Source organism: Crinia signifera, chromosome 9, assembly GCF_055691185.1.
Source record: "Crinia signifera chromosome 9, ASM5569118v1, whole genome shotgun sequence".
NCBI classification, from domain to species: domain Eukaryota; kingdom Metazoa; phylum Chordata; class Amphibia; order Anura; family Myobatrachidae; genus Crinia; species Crinia signifera.
In genome coordinates, this window is record NC_139225.1 from 107571005 (window position 1) to 107593921 (window position 22917).

Genomic DNA, 22917 nt, shown 5'->3' on the forward strand with positions numbered 1-22917 from the left:
GACGTGCTGGTAAAACCAGCAGATGGCCCACTTTGCTAGCGATGATGCGGGAGCGCGCATCATCGCTAGTCTGGCATCGGTAGACCAAACACACTTGCAGACTTTAACCCCTTCACGACATTGCCTTTTAAGGTAATTTTTTTTTTTTTTCCTCCTTGCGTTCAAATAAGCGTAACTTTTTTAATTTTCCGGCTATATAGACACACGAGGGCTTTTTTTTTGCGGGACAAGTTGTACTTTGTAATGGTACCATTTACTATACCGTATAATATTCTGGGGAATCAGGAAATAATTCAATGTGGGGTAAAAAAAACAAAAAACGCCATTGCACAATTTTGCGCTGGTTACGGTTTTTTTGGAGTTCATAGTTCGTTTAAAATGATGGGTTATCTTTATTCTATGGGTCGTTACGATTCTGGTGATACCAAACTTATATAGTTTTCGTTATGTTTTACCACTAAAAAAAAAAATCGCAACTTTTACGGTTTTTCTAATTTGCGTTGCGTCGCCATGTTCTGCGGCTTATAACTTTTTTATTTTTCCACCTACGGACCTGGGTGAGGGCTCATTTTTTGCGGGCTGAAGTGTACTTTTTAATTAATACCATTATGGGATATGGGCGACTTTCTGATCTCTTTTAGTTATTTTTTTTTGGGTACGCGATGCGACCAAAAAACGTAGTTTTGGCGTTGGGGATTATTTTCCGTTTACGCCTTTAACCATGCGGGATAACTAATGTTATATTTTAATAGATCGGACTTTTAGGAACGCGGCGATACCAAATATGTTTATTTTTTTTATTTTTTATTTATTTTTATTTGGGAAATGGGGAAAGGGGGGTGATTTGAACTTTTAATATTTTTTTATTTTTTTTTTATTTTTAAACTTTATTTTTTTTTTTTTTTACTTTTACTACAAGGCCCCCTAGTGTACTTGACCACTAGGGGGCGCGATCGCCTGTACTAGGTTCAGCCATAGAGCTCTATGGCTGAACGTAGTGATTTTATGCACTTCCTATTACATCCTGCCTGAGGCAGGATGTAATAGGTATGCATACACGGCCAGCACAGGGGTCTACATTAGACCCCTGGCTACCATGGCAACCGATCGGCACCCTCCGATCTCGCTGCGGGGGGCCCCGATCGGCGCCGGAGGGGGCGCCCCCCCTCCGATCAGCTATTTAAGCACTGCGGGCGCTTTGCCCGCGGTGCTTAAAGGGTTAAACGGCCACGATCGGCGAACTCGCCGCTCGTGGCCGTGAGAGCAGGGACCTGGCTGTAATATACAGCCATTACCTGCTCTCTTTCAAGCCAGCTCACTCCGTGAGCTGGCTTGATTCCCCCGCAACCGACATATGACGTATATATACGTCATATGTCGTGAAGGGGTTAAGCTTAAAATAGCTCAAAACGGCTGTTTTATCGATTTTCAGCTGAAAATTGTCAAGTGTGTATGGGCCTTAAGTCAATTGTTCCAACATGTGCTGTCTTTGTCAGGAAACAGTAAACTAAGATTCAGTAGTAGCTGCTGCCTCTTATCCACCAACAATGACATAATCCAGATGTTATCTAGAACTATTGATCCCTACAGGACTGGACAGTGTTTTTGGTCATAATTCAGATCTAATTGCAGGACTTTTTTTTTTTTAAATGGGTAACTTTTTACTTTGCACTGCATGGGGGAAGCTGAAACATGTGCAGAGCGAGTTATGGACGCTACACACGTAGAGATTTGTGCCAGAGATTTAGCATGAGAGATTCCCCTTGAGCTTCGCTGAATCTAGATCGTTCAGAAACTGCCAGTGATAAGCAATTAAGCATGAGAGATTTAAGTTAAGCAAGTAAATGAAGAATGGGTGATTTAAGTTAAGCAAGTTAATGCAGATCGCTGATTGTTATCACCCACTACACAAAACACGGGAGATGTGCAGTCCCTTGCTAAGCGATCTGACTAGATTTGTCCAGCAGGCTCATTATACATCTCCCAGCGATGGCAAAGTGTGTTTATTTTGTAAGCGATATAGTCGAATTAAGTCAGATTGCTTAGAAAATAGAAACAAAGTGGTAGCACAGCGCTAGTTTGAGGAGGAATAATAACCATGGGATAAAAAATTAATTTTAATAAAAACACACATAAAAATTCAATACATAAAATATGACATATAAATTATAGGTAGTTTTGATAAAGTAATCTCACTGACAGGATGGATATCGAAGGCACAGAGGATTGGAAACTGTAATTAGGTTCCTATTGATGAATGGAGGGGGTAGTGTCCATTGTTTTTTGTATTTCAATGATGGAGATGATGGAGAGGGAGTTGTGTCAACTCCATTCTGGAAATGTCCCCTTTTGGGTCTCAGAGGGAGTCGATGTGGTGGGTGGTGACTGGATCCAAAGGGGTCTCAATGTCCTGTGGTCACTCCATGGGGAATGGACCGCAATATGCCTCAATCCGCTGACCTGCTTTCAATTCGCTTGTCTGGTATCCACCAAAAAGGTCCGGAAGTGGGTGCAGGGGGATAGGCTGGGGAATTTTAGGTTACACCCCTCCACTCTCAGGATTGTATTCAGCCACCTTGCATTACCCACCAGTGCCACTGGGAACACTCCTTCATCGGACCAGCTTATCTGCACTTGGGACATATCTCAGAGAATCTTTCTCCAGAAGAGCCTTACCACACCGGCCACCCGTTGAGACTCCCCATCAACAGGGACCACTGACAGAGGAATTTTGCCAGGTGCGGCCTATCCATCTCAGTCACCTGTTCCAGTCAAGTCCCCTTGGGCCCCCATTGTGTGGTCCCAGCCTATCCCCCTGCACCCACTTCCGAACCTTTTTGGTGGATACCAGACAAGCGAATTGAAAGCAGGTCAGCGGATTGAGGCATATTGCGGTCCATTCCCCAGTGACCACGGAGTGACCACAGGACATTGAGACCCCTTTGGATTCAGTCACCACCCACCACATCGACTCCCTCCGAGACCCAAAAGGGGACATTTCCAGAACGGAGTTGACACAACTCCCTCTCCATCATCTCCATCATTGGAATCCAAAAACAATGGACACTACCCCCTCCATTCATCAATAGGAACCTAATTACAGTTTACAATCCTCAGTGCCTTCGATATCCATCCTGACAGTGAGATTACTTTATCAAAACTACCTATAATTTATGTCATTTTTTATGTATTGAATTTTTACGTGTGTTTTTATTAAAATTATTCTTTTTTTTTTTTTTTTTTGGTTATTATTCCTCCTCAAACTAGCGCTGTGCCACCACTTTGTTTCTCTTCTTGTTTGTGGGATTAACTACCCCACTCTTGCACAGCAGCTGGGATCTGAACCACTACCAGCGCCTGTTTGTCCCCTAGGGAACCATCTTTTTGCATGCTTAGAAAATAGCCCTTTATTGCTACAGTGGGTCTGTTACATATAATGGGCAATATTCAATGCTGGGGGCGAGCTGTGAGCTGCAATTTAGATTTAAGTTTGAACACACCCCTCCCAAATCTAAAGGGGTGTACACACAGTGAGATTTTGAAGGAGATTTTGACTAGATAGTCAAAATCTCCTAGAAGTTTAGCCAAAATCTCCCTATTTTTCTTCTGCTTAGTCAAAATTGTCTAGCATAGATTGCTTAGCATAGATTGACTGTGCAGGCTAGAAAATTTTGACTAGTTCATAGACTATCCTTATTTAGACAAAACCGCTTAGTCAAAATCTCCAGTGCATCTAGCCAAAATCTCTCTTAAAATTGCTTAGTCAAAATTGCTTAGTTGAAATTGGCCATTAGCCAATATCTTGCCGTGTGTACGGGGCTTAAGGCTGGGTACACACCAGAACAACCACGATCACATGTCTATCTTCAAATGATTTTCCTTTAACTTCCTGGGAGTTCCCGGACAGTCCAGGGCTCACGATTTGTTAAAAATGGTGCATTTGTGTCAGACGATCCGATGGTCGTTAGCTGGTTGGATCCGGTGCATCGCGATGGACAGGGGATCCAAACAAAGATTATCTGCCAAAGATTGGTACCGAATCGGAGGTCAGATTGATGAATCTTTACTGCAGTAGGTAAAATCTCCAATCCGACATACGAGCGGTAGGGGGGGTGTATCGGATCGGAATTGTTGTGAAAATAGGTATGATTCTGCACCTTTTCCATAAAATTGGTCATACGACACATCCTGCATGCAGTTCAGCAGTTTTTTCCATTTTAGAGCAAATTTGCCTTGCAAGTCTGAATTAGGCCCTCTGTACAAACCTAGTTCAGCTCATTGATGTGTAACTTATATAACTCAGCTTATTCTTCACCATATCTATTAGGTGAATATAGGACTTTGTCTTTGATATTGAAACATTTTCTTTTCTGCGCAAGTGTTTTATTGTAGATTTATGTAGGTGTTCAGGATAAGTCTGAGTATACTATCCTGCAATCCTTATGCACGTGTGTAGTTTGCTGTGACCTGCATTGTCTATGGGCCGCTCTTTCAGTCAACAATGATATCTACAATGTACAATAAAGTGCATGCAGGTATATCCGTCTCTCTCTCCTCTGACTTGCACATTGTTTTGTTTTTGATTTGAACTAGAGTATTTCTCCTGAGTCTGGAAAGCTGCATTGGAGCACCTGAGAGGGTTGGGTACTGCTTCTTAGAAAGGGTAGGTACACAAATCATGGCTGGATTTCTATAAGCAGAGCTCACACAGTATTTTGGCACCTCTTCTCTCTGCCTATTACCATTAAAGACAAAAGTACCTGTTTATCAGGCTACTTTTATAAACCTTTTATTTGCATGCATAAAATCCCTTTTGCTTTACATGAGGTCCCTGTCCTCCCTGAGCTCACGTAAGACACCTGCGTTACTGTAAGGCAGGTGAACCACTCCATCACACTCCCCACCTGCTATCTGCAGTAGATTTAAAGCTGCACAATTTGCTCTGCATATTTATATGGGCCCAACATAGCTGGAGTCCCAATCATAATCTTATATGAATTGTGTCGTCCGTAAGTGGCGTAACTACTTGATTTGCGCCCCCCCTCCCCCCAAACCTGCTTTACCTCTCCTGATGCCGCATCTGCCGGCGGTCTTGTCTTCGGTCCCGGTGCTCCTGACCTGAGGGTCAGTTTTCATTAACAGCAGGGACCAGAAGGAGAGCCGGGACCGCAGACAAGTAAATCTGTGAGTCCCTGCCACAGGTGCAGCAGGTCCCGGCAGGTGGCATCGGCGTAACAATAGCCCCACAGACCCTCGGTGCCCACACTTTCTCAGCACCTCCCCACCACCACGGGGATCTGCGTGGGTATTGTTACGCCACTGTAGTCTGTGATCTTCTAATGCAGACATCTGGTTCAGTCTATATATAATAATAATAATAATGATGATGTTTTGCTTAAAGTTTAACAGATGTTTAATTCAGTATTTAACAAAGTCACACAAAATTAGCGATCTACAACCTGACCAAATCCCTGCTGAGCATGACTCGGGTGAAGGACTGCTAGAACAAAATCACTTTTGGCAGAACATTTTTAAATCATTTGGTTCCTCAGAGCCAACACAGCTACTGACTGGTACGAAGGACTTCATATCACTGTAAATGTATAAACATGTGAAGCACCCATTGTCTGGAGGTTTACTCCCGCAGTCTGTAGTTTTTTAACAACTGTGCTACTTTATCAGTAATTACAAGTGGTCACTGGTCCGAGCTGCAATTAGACCATTGGTTTTGCTGTGTTAGCGAACTATGGGCCTGATTCATACCCTATCTCTGGCCTGCTCATTAGCAGAGCCCAGGGATGACTTAGCCGCTGCCTCGCCAGAGTGAAACCCACCCATGTGCAAGCCTGCGAATGGGCTGTGATAATATATAGTGTAGTGTCTGAGTAGCGCTGGACTTACTCGGTGGTTGCGTTGAAACCAACAGATAGGTGGCGAAGCTGACGTCAGAGGTCCTCCCTAAAAAATAGTCTCCGCTCTGGCATTTTTTCCTGACACTCCCATTAAACTTGCAAAGGACCAGAGGAAAAAGAAGATGATGGAATTCTGATCCAGCCTGCTCAGTACTTCGAAAATTACACCGCCCAGTAAATAATGAGTCTGAATAAGGCCCAAATAAATAAAGTAATGTAATAGTACTCACTGTCCACTACTCCGACGTGTTCAGCGACACACTGCCAGTTTATGCAAGTGTAATGCTTTCTTGTCCTTTATGTGCAGAGAGGATATTTCCAGATGTATGAGAAGTATTGTCAGAATAAACCTCGCTCAGACTCCCTCTGGCGGCAGCATTCAGACAGCGCTTTCTTTCAGGTATGTCAGATATCATTATTGCAAACACGCACCCACCACATTTACACCATAGAAGCAACCATTGTATAGACTGAATTAATATTCACGATATTGCATGTTGCCATGATCTAGAGTCATTACTGTGGTATTGATCAATAGATGCCGGATCCATTGATCAATTGATATCAATTGATGCCGGATCCATTCCGAAATTCATTTGATGGAATGGATCAGGCAACCATTATTCAATGCAGCGGCCAAATCTATATGTTGGATTTGTCCGCTGATTGATGCTCACTCGGCTGGCACGAGGACCGGGTGACTGCAGCGTCATGAGGTGGCACGATTGCCCGGGAGGCAGCGGGAGCCGGGATGGGGCCAGGTGAGCTGCTCTCACCCGGTGCGGCAGGTGAGTACAGGAGGCGGCGGACAGGAGGATGGCATCTTTTCATATCGGATTGAGATTGCCGGAACACCAGCCAAAACCGTGTTTCCTTCAAAAGCAGGTGGATTAGCGCCTATTCTGTCAATCCACCTACTTTTTGGCAGGTCAGAACATTTCAACCTGCAGGAAAAAAAAAAAGCTAGCTTTGAATAGATCGGAACCCCTTCTGATTTATTCATGTCGAAAACTGCCGTCTTTTCGGCAAGACGGCAGTTTCGACATCAATTGAATATACCCCTGTGTCTCATGTCTTACTGGTGTCTGTTGGTCTTGGTAAAATGATTTGCTTTATGTGAATATGGCTGTGTGAGTAGTGTCATTTCCTTGGGAACTATTCCTGAGGTAAGTACAGTATTTACAGTATCATCTTTAGCCAGTTCTAGTTTTGTTCCAGTAACTTCTCATTGCATAAATATAGTTACCCCCATTCTTAGCTATTTTCACATAGGGGCAGATTCAATCCCATTAATTGGGGTCTGAATTTGGCCCTATCTGTGATGTTTGGGGTTAGCACATGTCATACTTACCGTTCACTCCAGGGCAGAGCCGGCCTTAGGCATAGGCAAACTAGGCAATTGCCTAGGGCATTTGGAATGCATAGGGGCATCAGCAGCTTCTGCTGATTAAAATGATATGCAGCATGCCTATATTCTGTGTGTGAGTGAGGCTGTATCTGCATATGAAATAGTGTATTCATGAAAATCACTGTAACATAGCATTTCGTATGCAGGTACAGCCACAGTCGCACACAGAATATAGGCATGCCGCATATCATTTTAATCATTGGAAGCTCCTTGTGCATGCTGGTCATAACAATGCAAATAAGATGAATTTTCAGCAAAAAGGCACACAACGTTAGCAGAACTTGGCAGGAGCTGCATGGCTTATTGAGTCAAGATGTATGAGGAAACATCTGTATCCAAGTAGAGGCAGAGGTCACAGTGTTAGCGGCCAGTGCGAGTGCTGTCTGCAGGTGGGTTGCTTGTGCAATAGTGTTCGGCATATGTGTAAGGGGCATTATGGGCGAGATTACTAAAGGGAAAATGCGGTAAAACCCCCGTTTTACCGCATTTTCCTATGTACTATTACCCGACCGCCACGTCACCGCAGTGTAGGGTATCGCCACCTTTGGGTGGCGATACCCTATAGAAGCCTATGGGCTTCTTTTCGCCGCCCGACGCCTCCGCCGAAAAACCTGCCGACCCCCCTCTCCCCCTCCCTCTCTTACCTGGTCCAGGACAGGTCCTCCTGGACCCGGAAGGTAACACCTTCCTCCCCCTAGTGACGCAGCCGGACGTCCTTCCGGCTGCAGGGGGGAGGAAGAGGCGCCGGGGACAGCTTGCATAGCTGTCCCCGGCGTGAGGGATGCAGAAGGGGGCAGAGAGGTGACGGAGACCCTCCGCACACCACATTCCAGGTATCGCGGGGGGCCTCCGTCACCGCATCGCGATGCCAGCCGCATATGTTAGTACATATGCGGCGGCATCGCGGCGGGGGGGCCGCGATGGGCGGCGATGTATTTTAATACATCCCGCCCTATGTGTGTCATGTATAAATGCTTTAATAATGTGCGACATGTGTAACAGGCATTATGTGTGTCATGTGTATAAGTGCATTAATAATGTGCAACATATGTGTAATGGGCATTATGTGTGTCATGTGTATGAAGGGCACTAATAAAGGTTGGCATAATGTGTAAGGGGCATTATGGTTATAAGGACATTAATAATGTGTGTCATGTGTAAGGGGCATTACTGTGTGGTATTAGTGGTACAGAGAGAAAGGGGTAGGGGGTACAAATTACCCAGGCCAAAGTCTGATGGAAGGGCCCAGCACACACTGCTTTGTGCTGGGTTGCAGTGTGGCCATGGAGGTGCTTAAAATACAATATTTCTCAGGATTTTTTTCTAAGGGTATAATGTGAGGAGTAATGTACATAAGGTAAAGTGGTACTACTGTGTGATGTAACGTGAATAAGGGACACCATCGCATGATATAATGTGAACAAAGTTGCACTACTGTGTGGCAAAATTTGAATTGGGGGTACTATTGTGTGACCATGCCCCTTCCCAGCAAGAACACACCCCTGTTTGAGCTGAGCACTGAATGTGTGCACTGTTTCTATTTAAAATATTGCGGGTAGGAGCACCAAAATGATGACTGCTATGATGAGGGTTGATGGTGCTGGGAAGGGGGAGCAGGATCAGGGCGGAACTAGTGGCGGTGCTAGGGGGCACCAGCTAAAATCTTGAATAGGGCGTCATTTAGGCTAGGGCCGGCTATGCTCCAGGGGTTCGGTCCAGAGGGAGTGGGAATGGAGCAGGGGAAGGCACAGAGTTTTTTTAAAAGTAATCACTCAAATAAAGGTTATAATTATCATGTAAGTTAATTTTATTGTAATGTTATTATATCCTGACTGCCGATACCTCATTGTCTACAGGAATGCCAAAAGAAATTGGAGCACAAACTTGCATTGGACTCGTATCTGCTGAAGCCAATCCAGCGCCTGACAAAATACCAGCTGCTTTTAAAGGTAAAGGCAACATAACGAAGTGGTGGTATCTGGTCGTTAGGTCAACAGTCAATTGGTCAACAGGCAAAAGATTGACATGCTCTAGGTCGACATTGATAAAAGATTGACACAAACAATAGGTCAACGTGACATGAAAAGGTCGAGTTTTTAACAATTTATTTTACTCAAATACTTTACAATCCAAGTGGACTAGAATAGGTTGAAGCATGGCGAGCATAGCAAACCATGTGAAGGTAGGTGCTACACTAACTGGGGGGGGGGGTCTATGTCCACAAATGGTGACATAGAAACAAAAACAAAAAAACTGTGAAAAACCTCAAGTCGACCTTTTCATGTGTCACCATTTCCATGTAGACCTTTTTTTCCATGTTTCCACAATTTCACTTTTGACCAATAGTGGTCGGTTTAATGACTGTTGACCTAGTTACTGTCAAACTAATAGTCTACACCCGTAGTGGTTGTTGTGTTTTAGAAATATGTGTCTGATGGAATGTATGATAAGCTATGTATTATTGTTGTGTTAAAGCCCCAATCTCAGGTATGTAGTTCCGTTCCTCTTCATAGAACAATGGCCTGAAGTAGAGAGACTAGGGGGTCAGATGTACTAAGCGTGAAAATTTATAAAATGGAGAGTGATAACGCACCAGCAAATCAGCTCATACCTTTCATTTTCCCAACACAGCCTGTGACAGGGCAAGTAGGAGCTGATTGGCTGATGGTTTACTACTCTCCATTTTATCACTTTTCAAGCTTAGTACATCTGGCCCTAGAAGTGGAACTGCAACTGTTATTAAGACCTGGGTTGGCACTAATATAACTGATGTTAGGACTAGAACCGGTGTTCTGGTGACAAGCTTGGACTGGTTTTGCGGCTGGAACAGATGTCACTGGATGATCAACTTGGGACTCTCGTAGCTGGGGACTGAGCTAGAACTGGTGTTACCGGTAACCAGGCTGGAACCAGCATTGTGGATAACCAGGCTAAAACCAGTATTGCAGGTGGCCAGGCTCGAACCACTGTTGCGGGTAATCGGCCTCGAACTGGTATTAAAGTTAACTGGGCTGAAACCAATATTGTGGGTAACTGGTATTGCAGGTAACCAGCAATGCTGACCGCCTGTAGCCAGGAGCCTAGAGATAAGGATGTAGATGTCACTTTATGTATTCAGCTGTGCCATTAGCTTCTTTTGTACCTTGCCTACCTTGCACTAGGCTAGGATTGGAGGAGGCCATTAGTTGAAGGAATGAACAGTTCCCATTGGTAGCACAATGGTCAACTTATAGAATCCAATATGGCAGCTCCAAGAGAGCTCTGGCACTAACCTCTGGTAGACTTATTTACCTTCATAATAATAGTATTTCATATTAACAGGAGCTGCTGAAATATAGCATTAACTCGGATGGAGTCCAAGAATTACAAGAAGCCCTGGGTTCCATGCTGGATTTATTAAAGTCAGTGAATGACTCCATGCATCAGATTTCTATAACAGGATATAATGTAAGTATGGGCAGTTTATTACTATTGCAGCAGTTTATAAATATGGTAAAACCCATATTACATGTTATGTCTAACGCATGACCAGAAAGGTGAGTATTACGTCTATTCATCCTTGTCGTTCGTACTCTACACGCTCTGCTGTATTTGGTTGCTGGTGCTAATGGTAGTCATCAGTGGGTGGCAGAATTTGAAAAAACATTTTGGTACTTATGTAATATCTGGGCGCCCGATTTTTACATCGCATCGCATGCAATATAGTGGCATACAATTCATGCAATGCGATTTTTCATTGTAAAGACCCGATTTTTAATTGTATAGTCACCCAGGGCTGATTTCATACCCCCACTATCCAACTACGCATGGGGTTGATTTTATATAGTGTGGTGAGCGCAGCGTGCCACCGAGCCCGAAGTGTGGCGAGCGGACACAGAATACATGTAAAGTAATCCGCGTGCGCTCGCAACGCTTCGAGGAGACATACTTAACATGTACAAATATATCAAAGATATAATGAACTCTCAGGCACCCTCTTTGCTTTGAGGTGAGAGTTTAGGACACATGGGCATGAGCTCAGACTAGAGGAGAGAAGATTCCATACTCTTAGAAGGAAAGGCTTTTCTACAGTTAGGGCAGGAAAGGTATGGAACTCTTATCCAGAACAGGTGGTGTTGGCAGTCACAACAAATATATTTAAAAGAAGGTTGACACAACATTTATTGGGTAAAAACATTCAGGGATACAACCCCATAATCACAATCTAGTCCAAGGTTGAAACTCTTGTGCACAGGTTCTCAAAGTCGGTCCTCAGGACCCCACACAGTTCATGTTTTTCAGGTCTCCTCACAGAATCAAGTGAAATAATTAGCTCCACTTGTGGATCTTTGAAAATATGTCAGTCAGTAATAAATGCACCTGTCGGGTGACCTGGAAAACGTGAACTGTGTGGGGTCCTGAGGACCGAGTTCGAGAACCACTGCTCTAGTGGGTCCTGTAAAAAAGGTTGAACTTGATGGACTTTGATGGAATTTGTCTTTTTGCAACCTCAACTGCTATGTAACTATGTAATAAAAAAACACATATACCTGCAGTAGTGTATATGGATTTTTAACACCCCATTACAAATTATAGTAACAAGGCAGGAATGAGCTAGGGACTGCAGGAGAAGACTTGTTGGACTACATGCGAACTTAGAGCTGTGTTGGTAGTAATATACATATGTATTCATATACCTTACTCCTTTTGCTCATATTGAATCATTTGTTTTTGCCTTGTAGGGGGATATAAATGATCTGGGCAGAATACTAATGCAAGGCTCTTTTAGTGTGTGGATCACTCATAAGAAGAGACCCACAAAGATGAAGGAACTGGCCCGCTTTAAGTCAATGCAGAGACACCTCTTCCTGTATGAGAGGGCATTGGTGTTCTGCAAAAGGAGAGAGGAGCATGGAGACGGACATGATAAAACGCCATCATACAGCTTTAAGCACTACCTGAAGGTATATTACTTCCATACATTCAGCACTAAGCTATACTATAACAGCAAGCGCAAACACATACACTGCTTTGTGTCCCCTGCTAGATGAATGCTGTTGGCATCACGGAAAATGTCAAAGGTGATAATCGCAAGTTTGAAATTTGGTACAGTGGGCGAGAAGAGGTTTATGTCGTACAGGTTTGTTATCTCATTTCTGATGTTCACTTACTGTAACATTAAATGGGAATGCACCCGGTGTGCCATTCACATAGGTATAGTAGACCGTTTGGGGTGTGTCACCCAGATTTGTTATCTAGCTGCCAAGAACCATTACATTTTTAGACCGTGTGTAACACTATTCAGTACTTATCAGCTAATTACCCGTGTCCTAGACATGTGCGGCGGCCAACCAGCGCTGCGTCTTTCTTTACTCAGTGCATTGGGAAAGCGACAGCTTTTATAAATAACAAATCATGATGGGGCCATCACTGTCATTTTGGGTGTGTTTAGCCTACAAATGCCACTTTATTAACTGCACGCCATAATGCAGGCATGGGGAACATTCGGCCCGCCAGCTGTTGTTGAACTATGCATCCCAGCATGCCATACAACAGTTTTACTATTTGGCCATGCTAAGGGCCAGATTCTCTAAGCTTCAAAAGTGATAAAATGGAGAGTGATAAACAGCCAGCCAATCAGCTCCTGCCTGACATTTTTTTTTAAACACAGTCTGTGACATGGCAGGTAGGAGCTGATTGGCTGGCTGTTTATCACTCTGGATTTGATCACTTTTGAAGCTTAGAGAATCCTACACAAGTACCTCTGGGGTTCTTGTGTAGTTTCCCGGCGCCGGCATGGCGCCGTACTACTTCCGGGTTGGGTACACTCACCAAACTATCTAAAATAAAGTAACTTAACTCCATGCCAACGTGGATAGTTCATACCCCCACTATCCACGTTGGCATGGAGTTAATTTTAGATAGCATGGCGAGCGTAGCAAGCCGCCGAGCCCGCAAGGGGACTCAGACTGTCGCTGTGAAACTACACTAGTACCGAATCTGGCCCTAAAACTGTTACAAGGCATGCTGGGATGTGTAGTTCAACAACAGCTGGAGGGCCGAAGCTTCCCCATCCCTGCCATAAAGGCTCCGCCATTGTATATGTGTTGCAGTGATACCCCCATGAGGAACAATATAGATCTAAATTGCATCTCCGAACACACCAGAAAAAAGGGGCGTATGTTTTGAGCATCCAACCATTGATCCCGGGGAAGAAGCCCTATACTCTAGCTCATCATGTGATCCCTTCTTTACAACGAAAGACACTTCCATGGAACTGTAATTCTGTCCTTCCCCTGTTGTGATGACAAACAGTGTATGACTTATAGAACCTCATTGTATCATTTTGTACTTGTTTCTGTGTCTCAGGCCCAAACAGCAGAGCAGAAGGCAGCCTGGCTGAGTGAAATCCGTAAGATATTGACCAGGCAGCGAGAAGTTATAAAAGGTATTCAGATACCTGCATTACAGCTGACATATACAGTATATACACTAAGTACTGTATGTGACTTCATACATTCATAGCCTGTCTCTATTACAGGAGAGAAGCAGAAACAGAGTCCGTTCTCAGACCAGGTGGTGCTGTCATCACAAATGAATGAGAGGCATGTATACACTTGGAGTTTCTTTATGACACTAACAAAGACTGCGGGGATGACATGTGCTGCAGCTGGGTATAGGTAACAGTTTGCTGTGACAAATAAAGGTATAGTCTAAGGGGCATATTACATAGTGTGCTAGTTTTTAGAAAACCTGTGCAGGGGGATTTACATATTCCCCTGAGGACAGAAAATGAGATGCAGTGATTTCTGTAGATATGATCATTGCAGCTTTTTTCTCGCATCCCCAGAGCAAGTCAGATTTATCTAAAATCATAATTTTTGGTAAAAACCAGCAGGACTTGCTATGGCAGCGACCCCCACTCCCCTGTGACTATTTTAAATAAACAATTGGAAGTTAATTAGTCCTTAATCAAAGCGGTGTCTTCTTACTCAAGCCTGTTGTGATCCGGTCATATTCAGACGAAGGTGTGTGTTTGACCGCTGTCAGATGTGTGTGGGCCCCCCCTCCAAACATCCCCCCCCCACCTTCCCCGCCGCCCCCACTACCTGAGTGTCTGCGAGCAATAGCAGGGAGAAGAATAAACATCACCCAATGCAAAGGTGGAGAGTAGAGGACCAGGAGCCATGGAGACCACCAGACGAGTAAGTATCTGACTTTTTATTTCTCGCACTGCAGGATTTTTTAAACAGAAACCCCACTTATGAATGTACTGTATGTGTGCAGTTTTTGGCTGCCATTTTATTTTATTTATTTTATTATTTTAGTCGCACATCAATATCTGCATGCCCATTGCCCGTATCTACATGCCTATTCCAGCCGCTTAGGCTATACAGTCACAGGTTACAGAGTGTGAAAATAGAATTAAAGGTGCTGCCAAAATAGCAAAACCCTTGTACGTGTAATGCTGAATTAGGCCCATTGTATACATACAAATAGATGGGCAGAACATTTGAGACACAGCTGCAAAATCACATTGGAACTGATTACCGATTAATTTAGCATGCGTATGGGCTGCAATGTGCGTGTGCGATGCCCGCCAGCGATGAGCTCCTGCAAAAATTTTTCTGATCACTGGCTGTTCACACAGTGATCGGCAAGAAGTAGGCCTATGGGGGTGGAAACAGGCCATTTATTTTGAGTGCTAAGAGAAACGCAGGCGTGTCAGGAAAAAAACGCTGGGAGTGCCCAGAAAAATGCAGGTGTGCCTAGGAAAATGGCAGGTGTGCAGAAGCTTGGGGAGTGTTTGTGATGTCAGCTGCAGCCAGGATATGCCGTTTTCCATCGCACCGACGAGTAAGGCTTGGGCTACGCAGCGCTGGTGATGGTTTGTGCCCAGTGTAAAAATCATTTGATCATGAGAGGTTTGCAACAGGATTTGAACTCAATTGTATAGATGGGAATAGATTCACAGCCGTACACATCTATTCGCACCTCAAGCACAATAATACGTCAGACGGGACTTTACTTTATCGGGGTGGCACCTTAACTGAATGCTGGCCGCTGCACATTCGCACCCGTGCGAGCATGCCAGAATTGTGCCCTAAGGGGATCATTCTGTTCCATTTACAAGGACCGTACATTCACACGGGGACTGATGTTTTATGTATGAGCAGCCGCATTTCAGCACATGTGCATAAGCTGGGTGCATGCGGCTACGGTGAACAGACTGTTCGCTGGGTGCATGCACCCAAGGCTGCTGCCAGGGGGGCATGGGGCGGCAGCGGCGTATAGTCGCGCCCATGGGAACGCCCAATGGGTGTTCCCATGAAAATGCTAGGCATAACCTTGGAAATGGCCCGGTGATGGGGTGTGGTATGAATCACCGACAGTCGGGATGCCCGGACTCAGACAGCATGGCCAGCCCGGACTCAGACAGCGTGGCCAGCGCAACAAAGCCCCTTGCGGGCTCGCTGCGCTCACCACGCTGCGGGCATGGTCCACCTATTCTATTCTCCCTGTATGGAGGTCATGGACCCCCACGAGGGAAAATAGCCGGCGGCCGTCGGGAACCCGCCCGTTGGTGTTTTAACAGTCGGGATCCTGACGTCGGGTTAATGATGGTCGGGATCCTGACTGTCGGGACCCCGCCTGGCACCCCAGTGATGTCGGGGCCGGAGAAGGGCAGCTGACATCACCGGATGTCAGCTGCCTGCCGGCTTCCTTCTGAATGCCATCACACATCTAAGGTTACCTCAGAGTAACCTTAGATGTGCGTGTGCCTTCCACCTCATTCAATGGTCGGCGACCATCGAATGATGTGGGTGTTCCTCCACATCCCGCAAATGGATGTCAATGCTAAACATCCATGCGCAGCCCATGTGTATAAATGTGGCGTGCGAGGGGGGGTGTGCGTATCAGCATTTGTAGGGCAGCGTCTGGTGGCATCAACCAGAATAAGGTCCTAAGTGTGGGATGTATTAATATACATTGCCGCCCTTCGCCTCCCAGCCGCCGCGATGCTACCGCATATGTACTAACATATGCGGCTAGCATCGGGTTGCGGTGACGGAGACCCCCCCCCCCCCCGATACCTGTAATGTGGTGTGCGGGGGTCTCCATCACATCCCGGCGGCTGTCAGTGTCCCCCTGCATCTCTTCCTCCCCCCTGCAGCCGGATGTCCTCCCGGCTGTGACACCTGCTGGGGGAGGAGGAGATTGATGGAGGACGGGAGGGGGGGTCGCGCGTATGGTGGGCGGCGATAGAAGCCCATAGGCTTCTATAGGGTATCGCCACCCAGAGGGTGGCGATGCCCTGCCAGGCGGAGATGGCGCGGACGGCTAATGGTACATAGGAAAATGCTGTAAAACCCCCGTTTTACCGCATTTTCCCTTTAGTACATCCCGCCCTAAGTGTATTATCACTGAAAATATAGAGAGGCAAGCTATATTCCAAGCCATAGTGTACATGATTTGGTCTTAGAAATGTTTGTATTGTGTTTTGGTAAATGTCTACGCAGTATTTGCTTATACTCATTTCAATAACAATAGCCTACATCTTTCATGTTTTTAAAAGGACGTTACAGAGAGCTTCAGTGAGTTCTGAGGAGAATGAATCAGAAACCGCCAGTTCTGTTATGCTGGATAGTCTGAATGTCTCACCTCAGCATAAACCTCACAAAGGTATGAGCCGCTTCCTCTCAGTTATATATTATTACTGAAAAGTTTGACCATGTGATAGGGCCAGATAGCCTGCCAGTGGTTTAACCCTTTATGATCTAAGATGTTTTATACCTTAGTGACCAGATTACATTGTGATTTTCCCATTTTAAACGGAGCTCACCACTACTCTGTTCATTGGATACAGCGCTCACTACTGACAATGTGTGTGGTGACTGCTACATCTTGCCTGATCACAAGAGCATATCCCTTTACATCCACCGCTGCTAAGCTCTGTTACGTATCATGAAAACATGTCAGTCTTTGGTAAACATAAGCAGAAACATGAATGACTTTTGTAAACGCAATAATACAGGTTGGTCAGGAATGTCCCAGTCATTGGAAATCTGTGAGGGACTTGACGGGTGGTCCAGTCAGAATAGCTCGTATGCTTGTTCAGATACAGAGGAGGAGGACACAGTCCAGCTGGTGAGTACATTACTCTTATTTATAGTGTGTAAGGCTGGGCAGATGAGGGGGGAGCGGAGTGGCTACTAATTACCTCCAGCAAGGCGCTGGAGGCCAGAACGGCCGCTGATCCCATTTTATGTGCCAGCATTCTGTGTCTCCACAGCACATGCTGGGAGTGTCCTGGGCTGTAGTGTGACCATGGAGGCTGCTGCCACCTTCTATGTCTGTGGGAGAGGGTTGGGGGAGATCATACTGATCATCTTCCACCCTGAATATAGTCCCCTGTTCAGTGGGCAGCCATACCTTCCGCAATTACTGTAGGTCATGCCCTTTTGAGAAACTAACAGTGATTCTCAGTCCCATCTCTACTTATGGCTGAATGGTTGTAATGTAGGATACTGTAAGTGTTCTGTGGGCGTATAGGTGCAATTGCGGGATAATCATTGGTCAATCTGTTGATATGGCTGGTATAAATGAGCAGTGACACACACACACACACATAAATATATTTATATATATAAATATATATATATATATATAAAATAATATCCAATAATCCACCATGCGCTTAAATTATGGGTCAACTATAATCAGATAAGATTGGCTGTATCACCACAGTGTCCATCAAGGGTTAAGGGACCAAAACAGACAATATGAAACACAATTGTGGTGTGGCGCCTATACTTTCTAAACAGTGTCCATAAATTGAATGATCCGGTGTCAAGTGAAGCAAATAGAGACAATTCATCCAATTTCTTGATTATTAAGTTGATCTTGTTGTCATAGGTAACACATGTACAATAGTTCCAACGCGTTTCGTTTATAATGATTTCATCAGGGGAACATAGCAATACATCTTCAAAAGAGATAAGATCTCCTGAAAATTCTTGAGGGATAATGGTCCCTTTTATTCTCAAGTGTTTCTTAAATTTTATCTCTTATTAATTAATGGGTATTCAATATTCTTATCATCCAAGGTGTGTGTGCATACGCCAACGGGTAAAAACAACCCTCTAAGGGTTAAAAACTAGGATTCCTTCTCTGTGTTATGAATCTCCAATGTGAGCCAATACTGAAGATAAACAAAAGTTTTTCCAGAGAATGATGAATAGATCTCTTCTCCTACAGGGAAAGGCTGCATACCCTATGGTATTTGCTTCACTTGACAGCGGATCATTCAATTTATGGACACTGTTTAAAAAAGTATAGGCGCCACACAACATTAATGTTTCACATATATATATATATATATATATATATACTTTGTAGGTTCGGCCGGGCAAGGCTTCCCTTGATGCTTAGCTGGTCGGGTGCCTCGTCAGCAAGTATGTAGACTTTTGTGGGGGTAGACGTAGCACTCCGGACACTTTGGTAATCCAAAATAGAAAATCTTTATTGAAGACAAGCAACGTTTCAATACTTGCGTGTTTTCGTCAGGCTCAATAATAAAACCACTCGTTCACATTAATATATCCCTCAGGTGTGTGTCACGTGAGGAGGCAAGCCCTCAGCCCGCCCCTCACGTGTGTGCGTGCTTACAGACACCTGTGCACTGTTGTCACGCCTTTGGGGGTGTGTGCATCAGACACAGGTGCGTGAACCCATCATCTCGCTGTGTCACATGATAAGACAAAAACATAAGTATACATAGATCTTATATACATAATAAAGGCATGTGAAAAATATATACAAAATATGCAGGGTAGACACAAAACAAACCATGTCAAAAAATAGTGATACAAAAAAAACACAAAATGAAAAACCGTGAAAAATGTGTCGACTCATAGGTAGATGTCCATTTACATCATATACAGAAAAAGACTGGTGATACATTGTGCACAAATGTTAACTGCTCCTAAAGAACAAGGAAACAGGAAAAACAGAAAAAGTATAAAACAAAATATAATATATCTAAAAAAACTGCTGATCAAAATATATTTAAAGTGTGTAACAAAATCATTTTTTGATAATATGATTCAATGTGTGACTACAACAGGTATGGCAGTCGGGACCCCTATGGGACTCGGCATAGTCTGGCCTAGAAGATATGCTAGCAAATGTAGCCATGTCTTCATATAAATACATTAATGCCTGAATATTCATTCAAGCCATTGGGCGTTACTGTGCCCAGTTTCGCTATCCAGCGAGCTTCACATTTGAGCAGTGCAAGACCACGGTTTCCCCCCCCGGATGGACATGGGGATATGGTCTATCATTCGATATTTAATCGATGATAGGCTATGTTTAGCCTGGAGAAAGTGTCTCGCGACCGGTTGGTCACTAGACCCTTTAGCTATAGCCTTCCGGATTGATGACCGGTGGGCTGTCATTCGTTCCTTGAACGGTCTCTCAGTTTTTCCTATATATGAGAGACCGCAAGGGCAGATGATTTGATAAACAGTGAATGGGGTGTTGCATGTGAGGAGGTATTGAATGGCAATGGGTCTCCCTGTCTGGGGATGGTTAAAGGACGACCCAGGGATAAGAAAACTGCATGTAATTTAGCAGCCCTCAACTCGCTGGCTGGGTATCCCCGCTGTGAGAATTGGGCTATCATCTCATCCATTTGAGACTCCGCTATAATGGGATCTGATACAATACGTTTAACCCTTAATAATTGGGAATAAGGGAGGCTACGTATGGTAGCCCTGGGATGGCAACTGTGATATTCCAACAGATTATTGCGGTCAGACGGTTTTGCAAATAGGCTGGTTGATATCTTCCCTTCACTAATTTTGATACAAACATTGAGATAATGTATCTCCTTCTCACTGTGCATATATGTGAACTTAATGGGGTTATCGCTGTTATTTTCCTTATCAATCAAGGCTATCAGGTCGTCTGGAGGGCCTTGCCACACAATCAGAAGATCGTCTATGTATCGATTGTAGTGAATGACTCTACCCGCAATTGATGGGTTGTTAAAGAATAATGCCTGTTCCAATTCAAACATATATATGTTGGCATATGAGGGGGCGACCGCCGCCCCCATAGCCACGCCCATCAACTGCAGGTAGAATCTATCACCATAGACGAAATAGAAGAAATTTTTTGTCAATATTAGAGACATAAGTTCCACCACAAATTCTACATCAGGTCCCTGATATGCTGGGCTGTTGTTTAAAAATCGTCTCAAAGCTGTCAATCCCTGTGCATAGGGATCGACGTATATAGAGCACAAACATCGATGGTAAACAATTATGTATTGGCTGGCAGTTCTGGAATCAATAACAATTGTTTTAACAATTCAGTCGTGTCTAGGAGGTAGCGGGGGTGGTCTCTGATGCTCGGTTGGACTAGGCTATCAATGTACACCGATGTGGGTTGCATGAGTGACCCCCTAGCGGCCACAATTGGTCGACCGGGGGGTCCACTATAGATTTGTGGACTTTTGGCGCACAATAAAATTGTGGCACCATCGGGTGACTAGGTAATAAAGCTTTTTTAAGAGCCTCAGAGATCACTCCCCCATCTACCGCCCGCTGTAATACATTGTATAGCTCTTTGGTGAATACAATTGTGGGGTCATTTAGCAATATTCGATAAGTGTTTACATCATTTAAGTGTGCCATAACTTGTACATGATATTTGCTATTTGCTGTTTTTTTGTATCACTATTTTTTGACATGGTTTGTTTTGTGTCTACCCTGCATATTTTGTATATATTTTTCACATGCCTTTATTATGTATATAAGATCTATGTATACTTATCTTTTTGTCTTATCATGTGACACAACGAGATGATGGGTTCACGCCCCTGTGTCTGATGCACACGCCCCCAAAGGCGTGACAGCAGTGCACAGGTGTCTGTAAGCACACACACACACGTGAGGGGCGGGCTGAGGGCTTGCCTCCTCACGTGACACACACCTGAGGGATATATTAATGTGAACGAGTGGTTTTAATATTGAGCCTGACGAAAATACGCAAGTATTGAAACGTTGCTTGTCTTCAATAAAGATTTTCTATTTTGGATTACCAAAGTGTCCGGAGTGCTACGTCTACCCCCACAAAAGTCTATATATATATATATATATATGGAAAGAAGAAACAAGAAAGCCACAATGAGCTCAAGTTTGCAATACATTTACTAAGTGCAATGGTTCATAAACATGCCAGCATATTATAAGTAAACCTGAAGAATCTCCAGGAAGACAAACTAAGGCCGGGACCATCCTTGTACCCACCACTGGAAACTCCCGGAGAAGGACCACATGTCCCTGCGTCTTTGCTGGAGGCCCCATCCAATGTGTTTTGACGCATCTGGACTTCATCAGTCTGTGCGACTAGGATGTACCAGGAGACTGTGTTGGGTAATTTGCTATATGACACTTGTATATCTGTGTGTGATGGAGTCTCTGAATCTAATTTTGCTTCAATGTGGCAGCTGCAACTTTTTTCCAATACAAGTTCTCCTCTGCTCGGTATTCAGGCCCTTATTCTGGTTGACTCGCAAGGCTGCGTATTTTATGGTGTGGTGTCTCAGATCTCCGAGCACCTTGTGTGGGAAGCAGGCGGGCAGCTGACATCTGCTGACGTCAGCTGCCCGCCCTCCGCATCCCCGTCATTGGGAAATTTCCATGGGAACGACCAGTGTTTTCATGGGAACGCCCATGAAATGCTGGATGTTCCCATGGATGAATCCTCCTGCCCCCGCCCCCCGCTTGGACTTGTGTGTGCAAGTGCTGTGGCTGCTCACACACAGCTGCTGCACATGCGCATAAATAACTAGTCGAAACGCGCGGGATACCGATTCAATCAGAATCACCCCCACAGTCTCTGTCACACACAATATACCAGTGTCACATAGCATTAATCAGCACAGTCTCGGCATGAATCCAGATTAATCAGCACAGTCTCTGGATGAATCCTGATTAATCAGCACAGTCTCCGCATGTATGCTAGTTGCATTATGTTGCAACTAAGATGAAATTTTTGCCCGTTGTTACGTTAGCAGATTTGCACAGGACCTTGCACCTCAATCACATCAAGCATTTCGCACTGTATGGCGCAATGAGGCTAGATGTATGAGGATACATCTGTATATAAACAAAGCATTGTAATACAATACATTGTATGACCAGGATCAGACATACAGTAGTTGATCCTGCTGCTAATCAGTGGTGACATGAAGCAGTGAAGCCTCAGAGGTTTCATATTGAATCTTGGCGGGATGATGGATCTATTTGTTATGCAATAATGATCGATATGATGGATTAAACCACCTACTGCACTATGGAGAGGCTTATGGCATCACAGTCATTTACAATCCTATTCCATGGGATGTTGCTATGGGCAACCAATGAGAATCTACTTCTTATTTAGCACCTTCTATAAGATAATAGATAGTATCTGATTGGTTGCACATGTCAATGTGAAATAGAACTCCCATCTCAGTAAATTCCCCCCTGTATATCTATCAACCGGAATGGATGGAAGGATATACAACCTCACATGTCTGTTTCTTTATTATTAGCCATTGGTGTC

At 44.4% G+C, this 22917-nt stretch overlaps 1 protein-coding gene across 7 annotated transcripts in view; it reads left to right on the forward strand.

Annotated features, from left to right (window-relative positions):
* The window catches only part of MCF2 (MCF.2 cell line derived transforming sequence), a 154611-nt gene that overhangs the window by 99787 nt on the left and 31907 nt on the right, over positions 1-22917 (forward strand). For all 7 annotated transcript variants that reach the window (XM_083159469.1, XM_083159470.1, XM_083159467.1 and 4 more), the window contains 10 exons: positions 4594-4663; positions 6220-6312; positions 9177-9269; positions 10642-10767; positions 12042-12263; positions 12347-12439; positions 13669-13747; positions 13841-13904; positions 16877-16983; positions 17336-17448. In XM_083159469.1, coding sequence (XP_083015595.1) covers positions 4594-4663; positions 6220-6312; positions 9177-9269; positions 10642-10767; positions 12042-12263; positions 12347-12439; positions 13669-13747; positions 13841-13904; positions 16877-16983; positions 17336-17448 — 1060 coding nt within the window. The remainder of the gene's footprint in view (positions 1-4593; positions 4664-6219; positions 6313-9176; positions 9270-10641; positions 10768-12041; positions 12264-12346; positions 12440-13668; positions 13748-13840; positions 13905-16876; positions 16984-17335; positions 17449-22917) is intronic.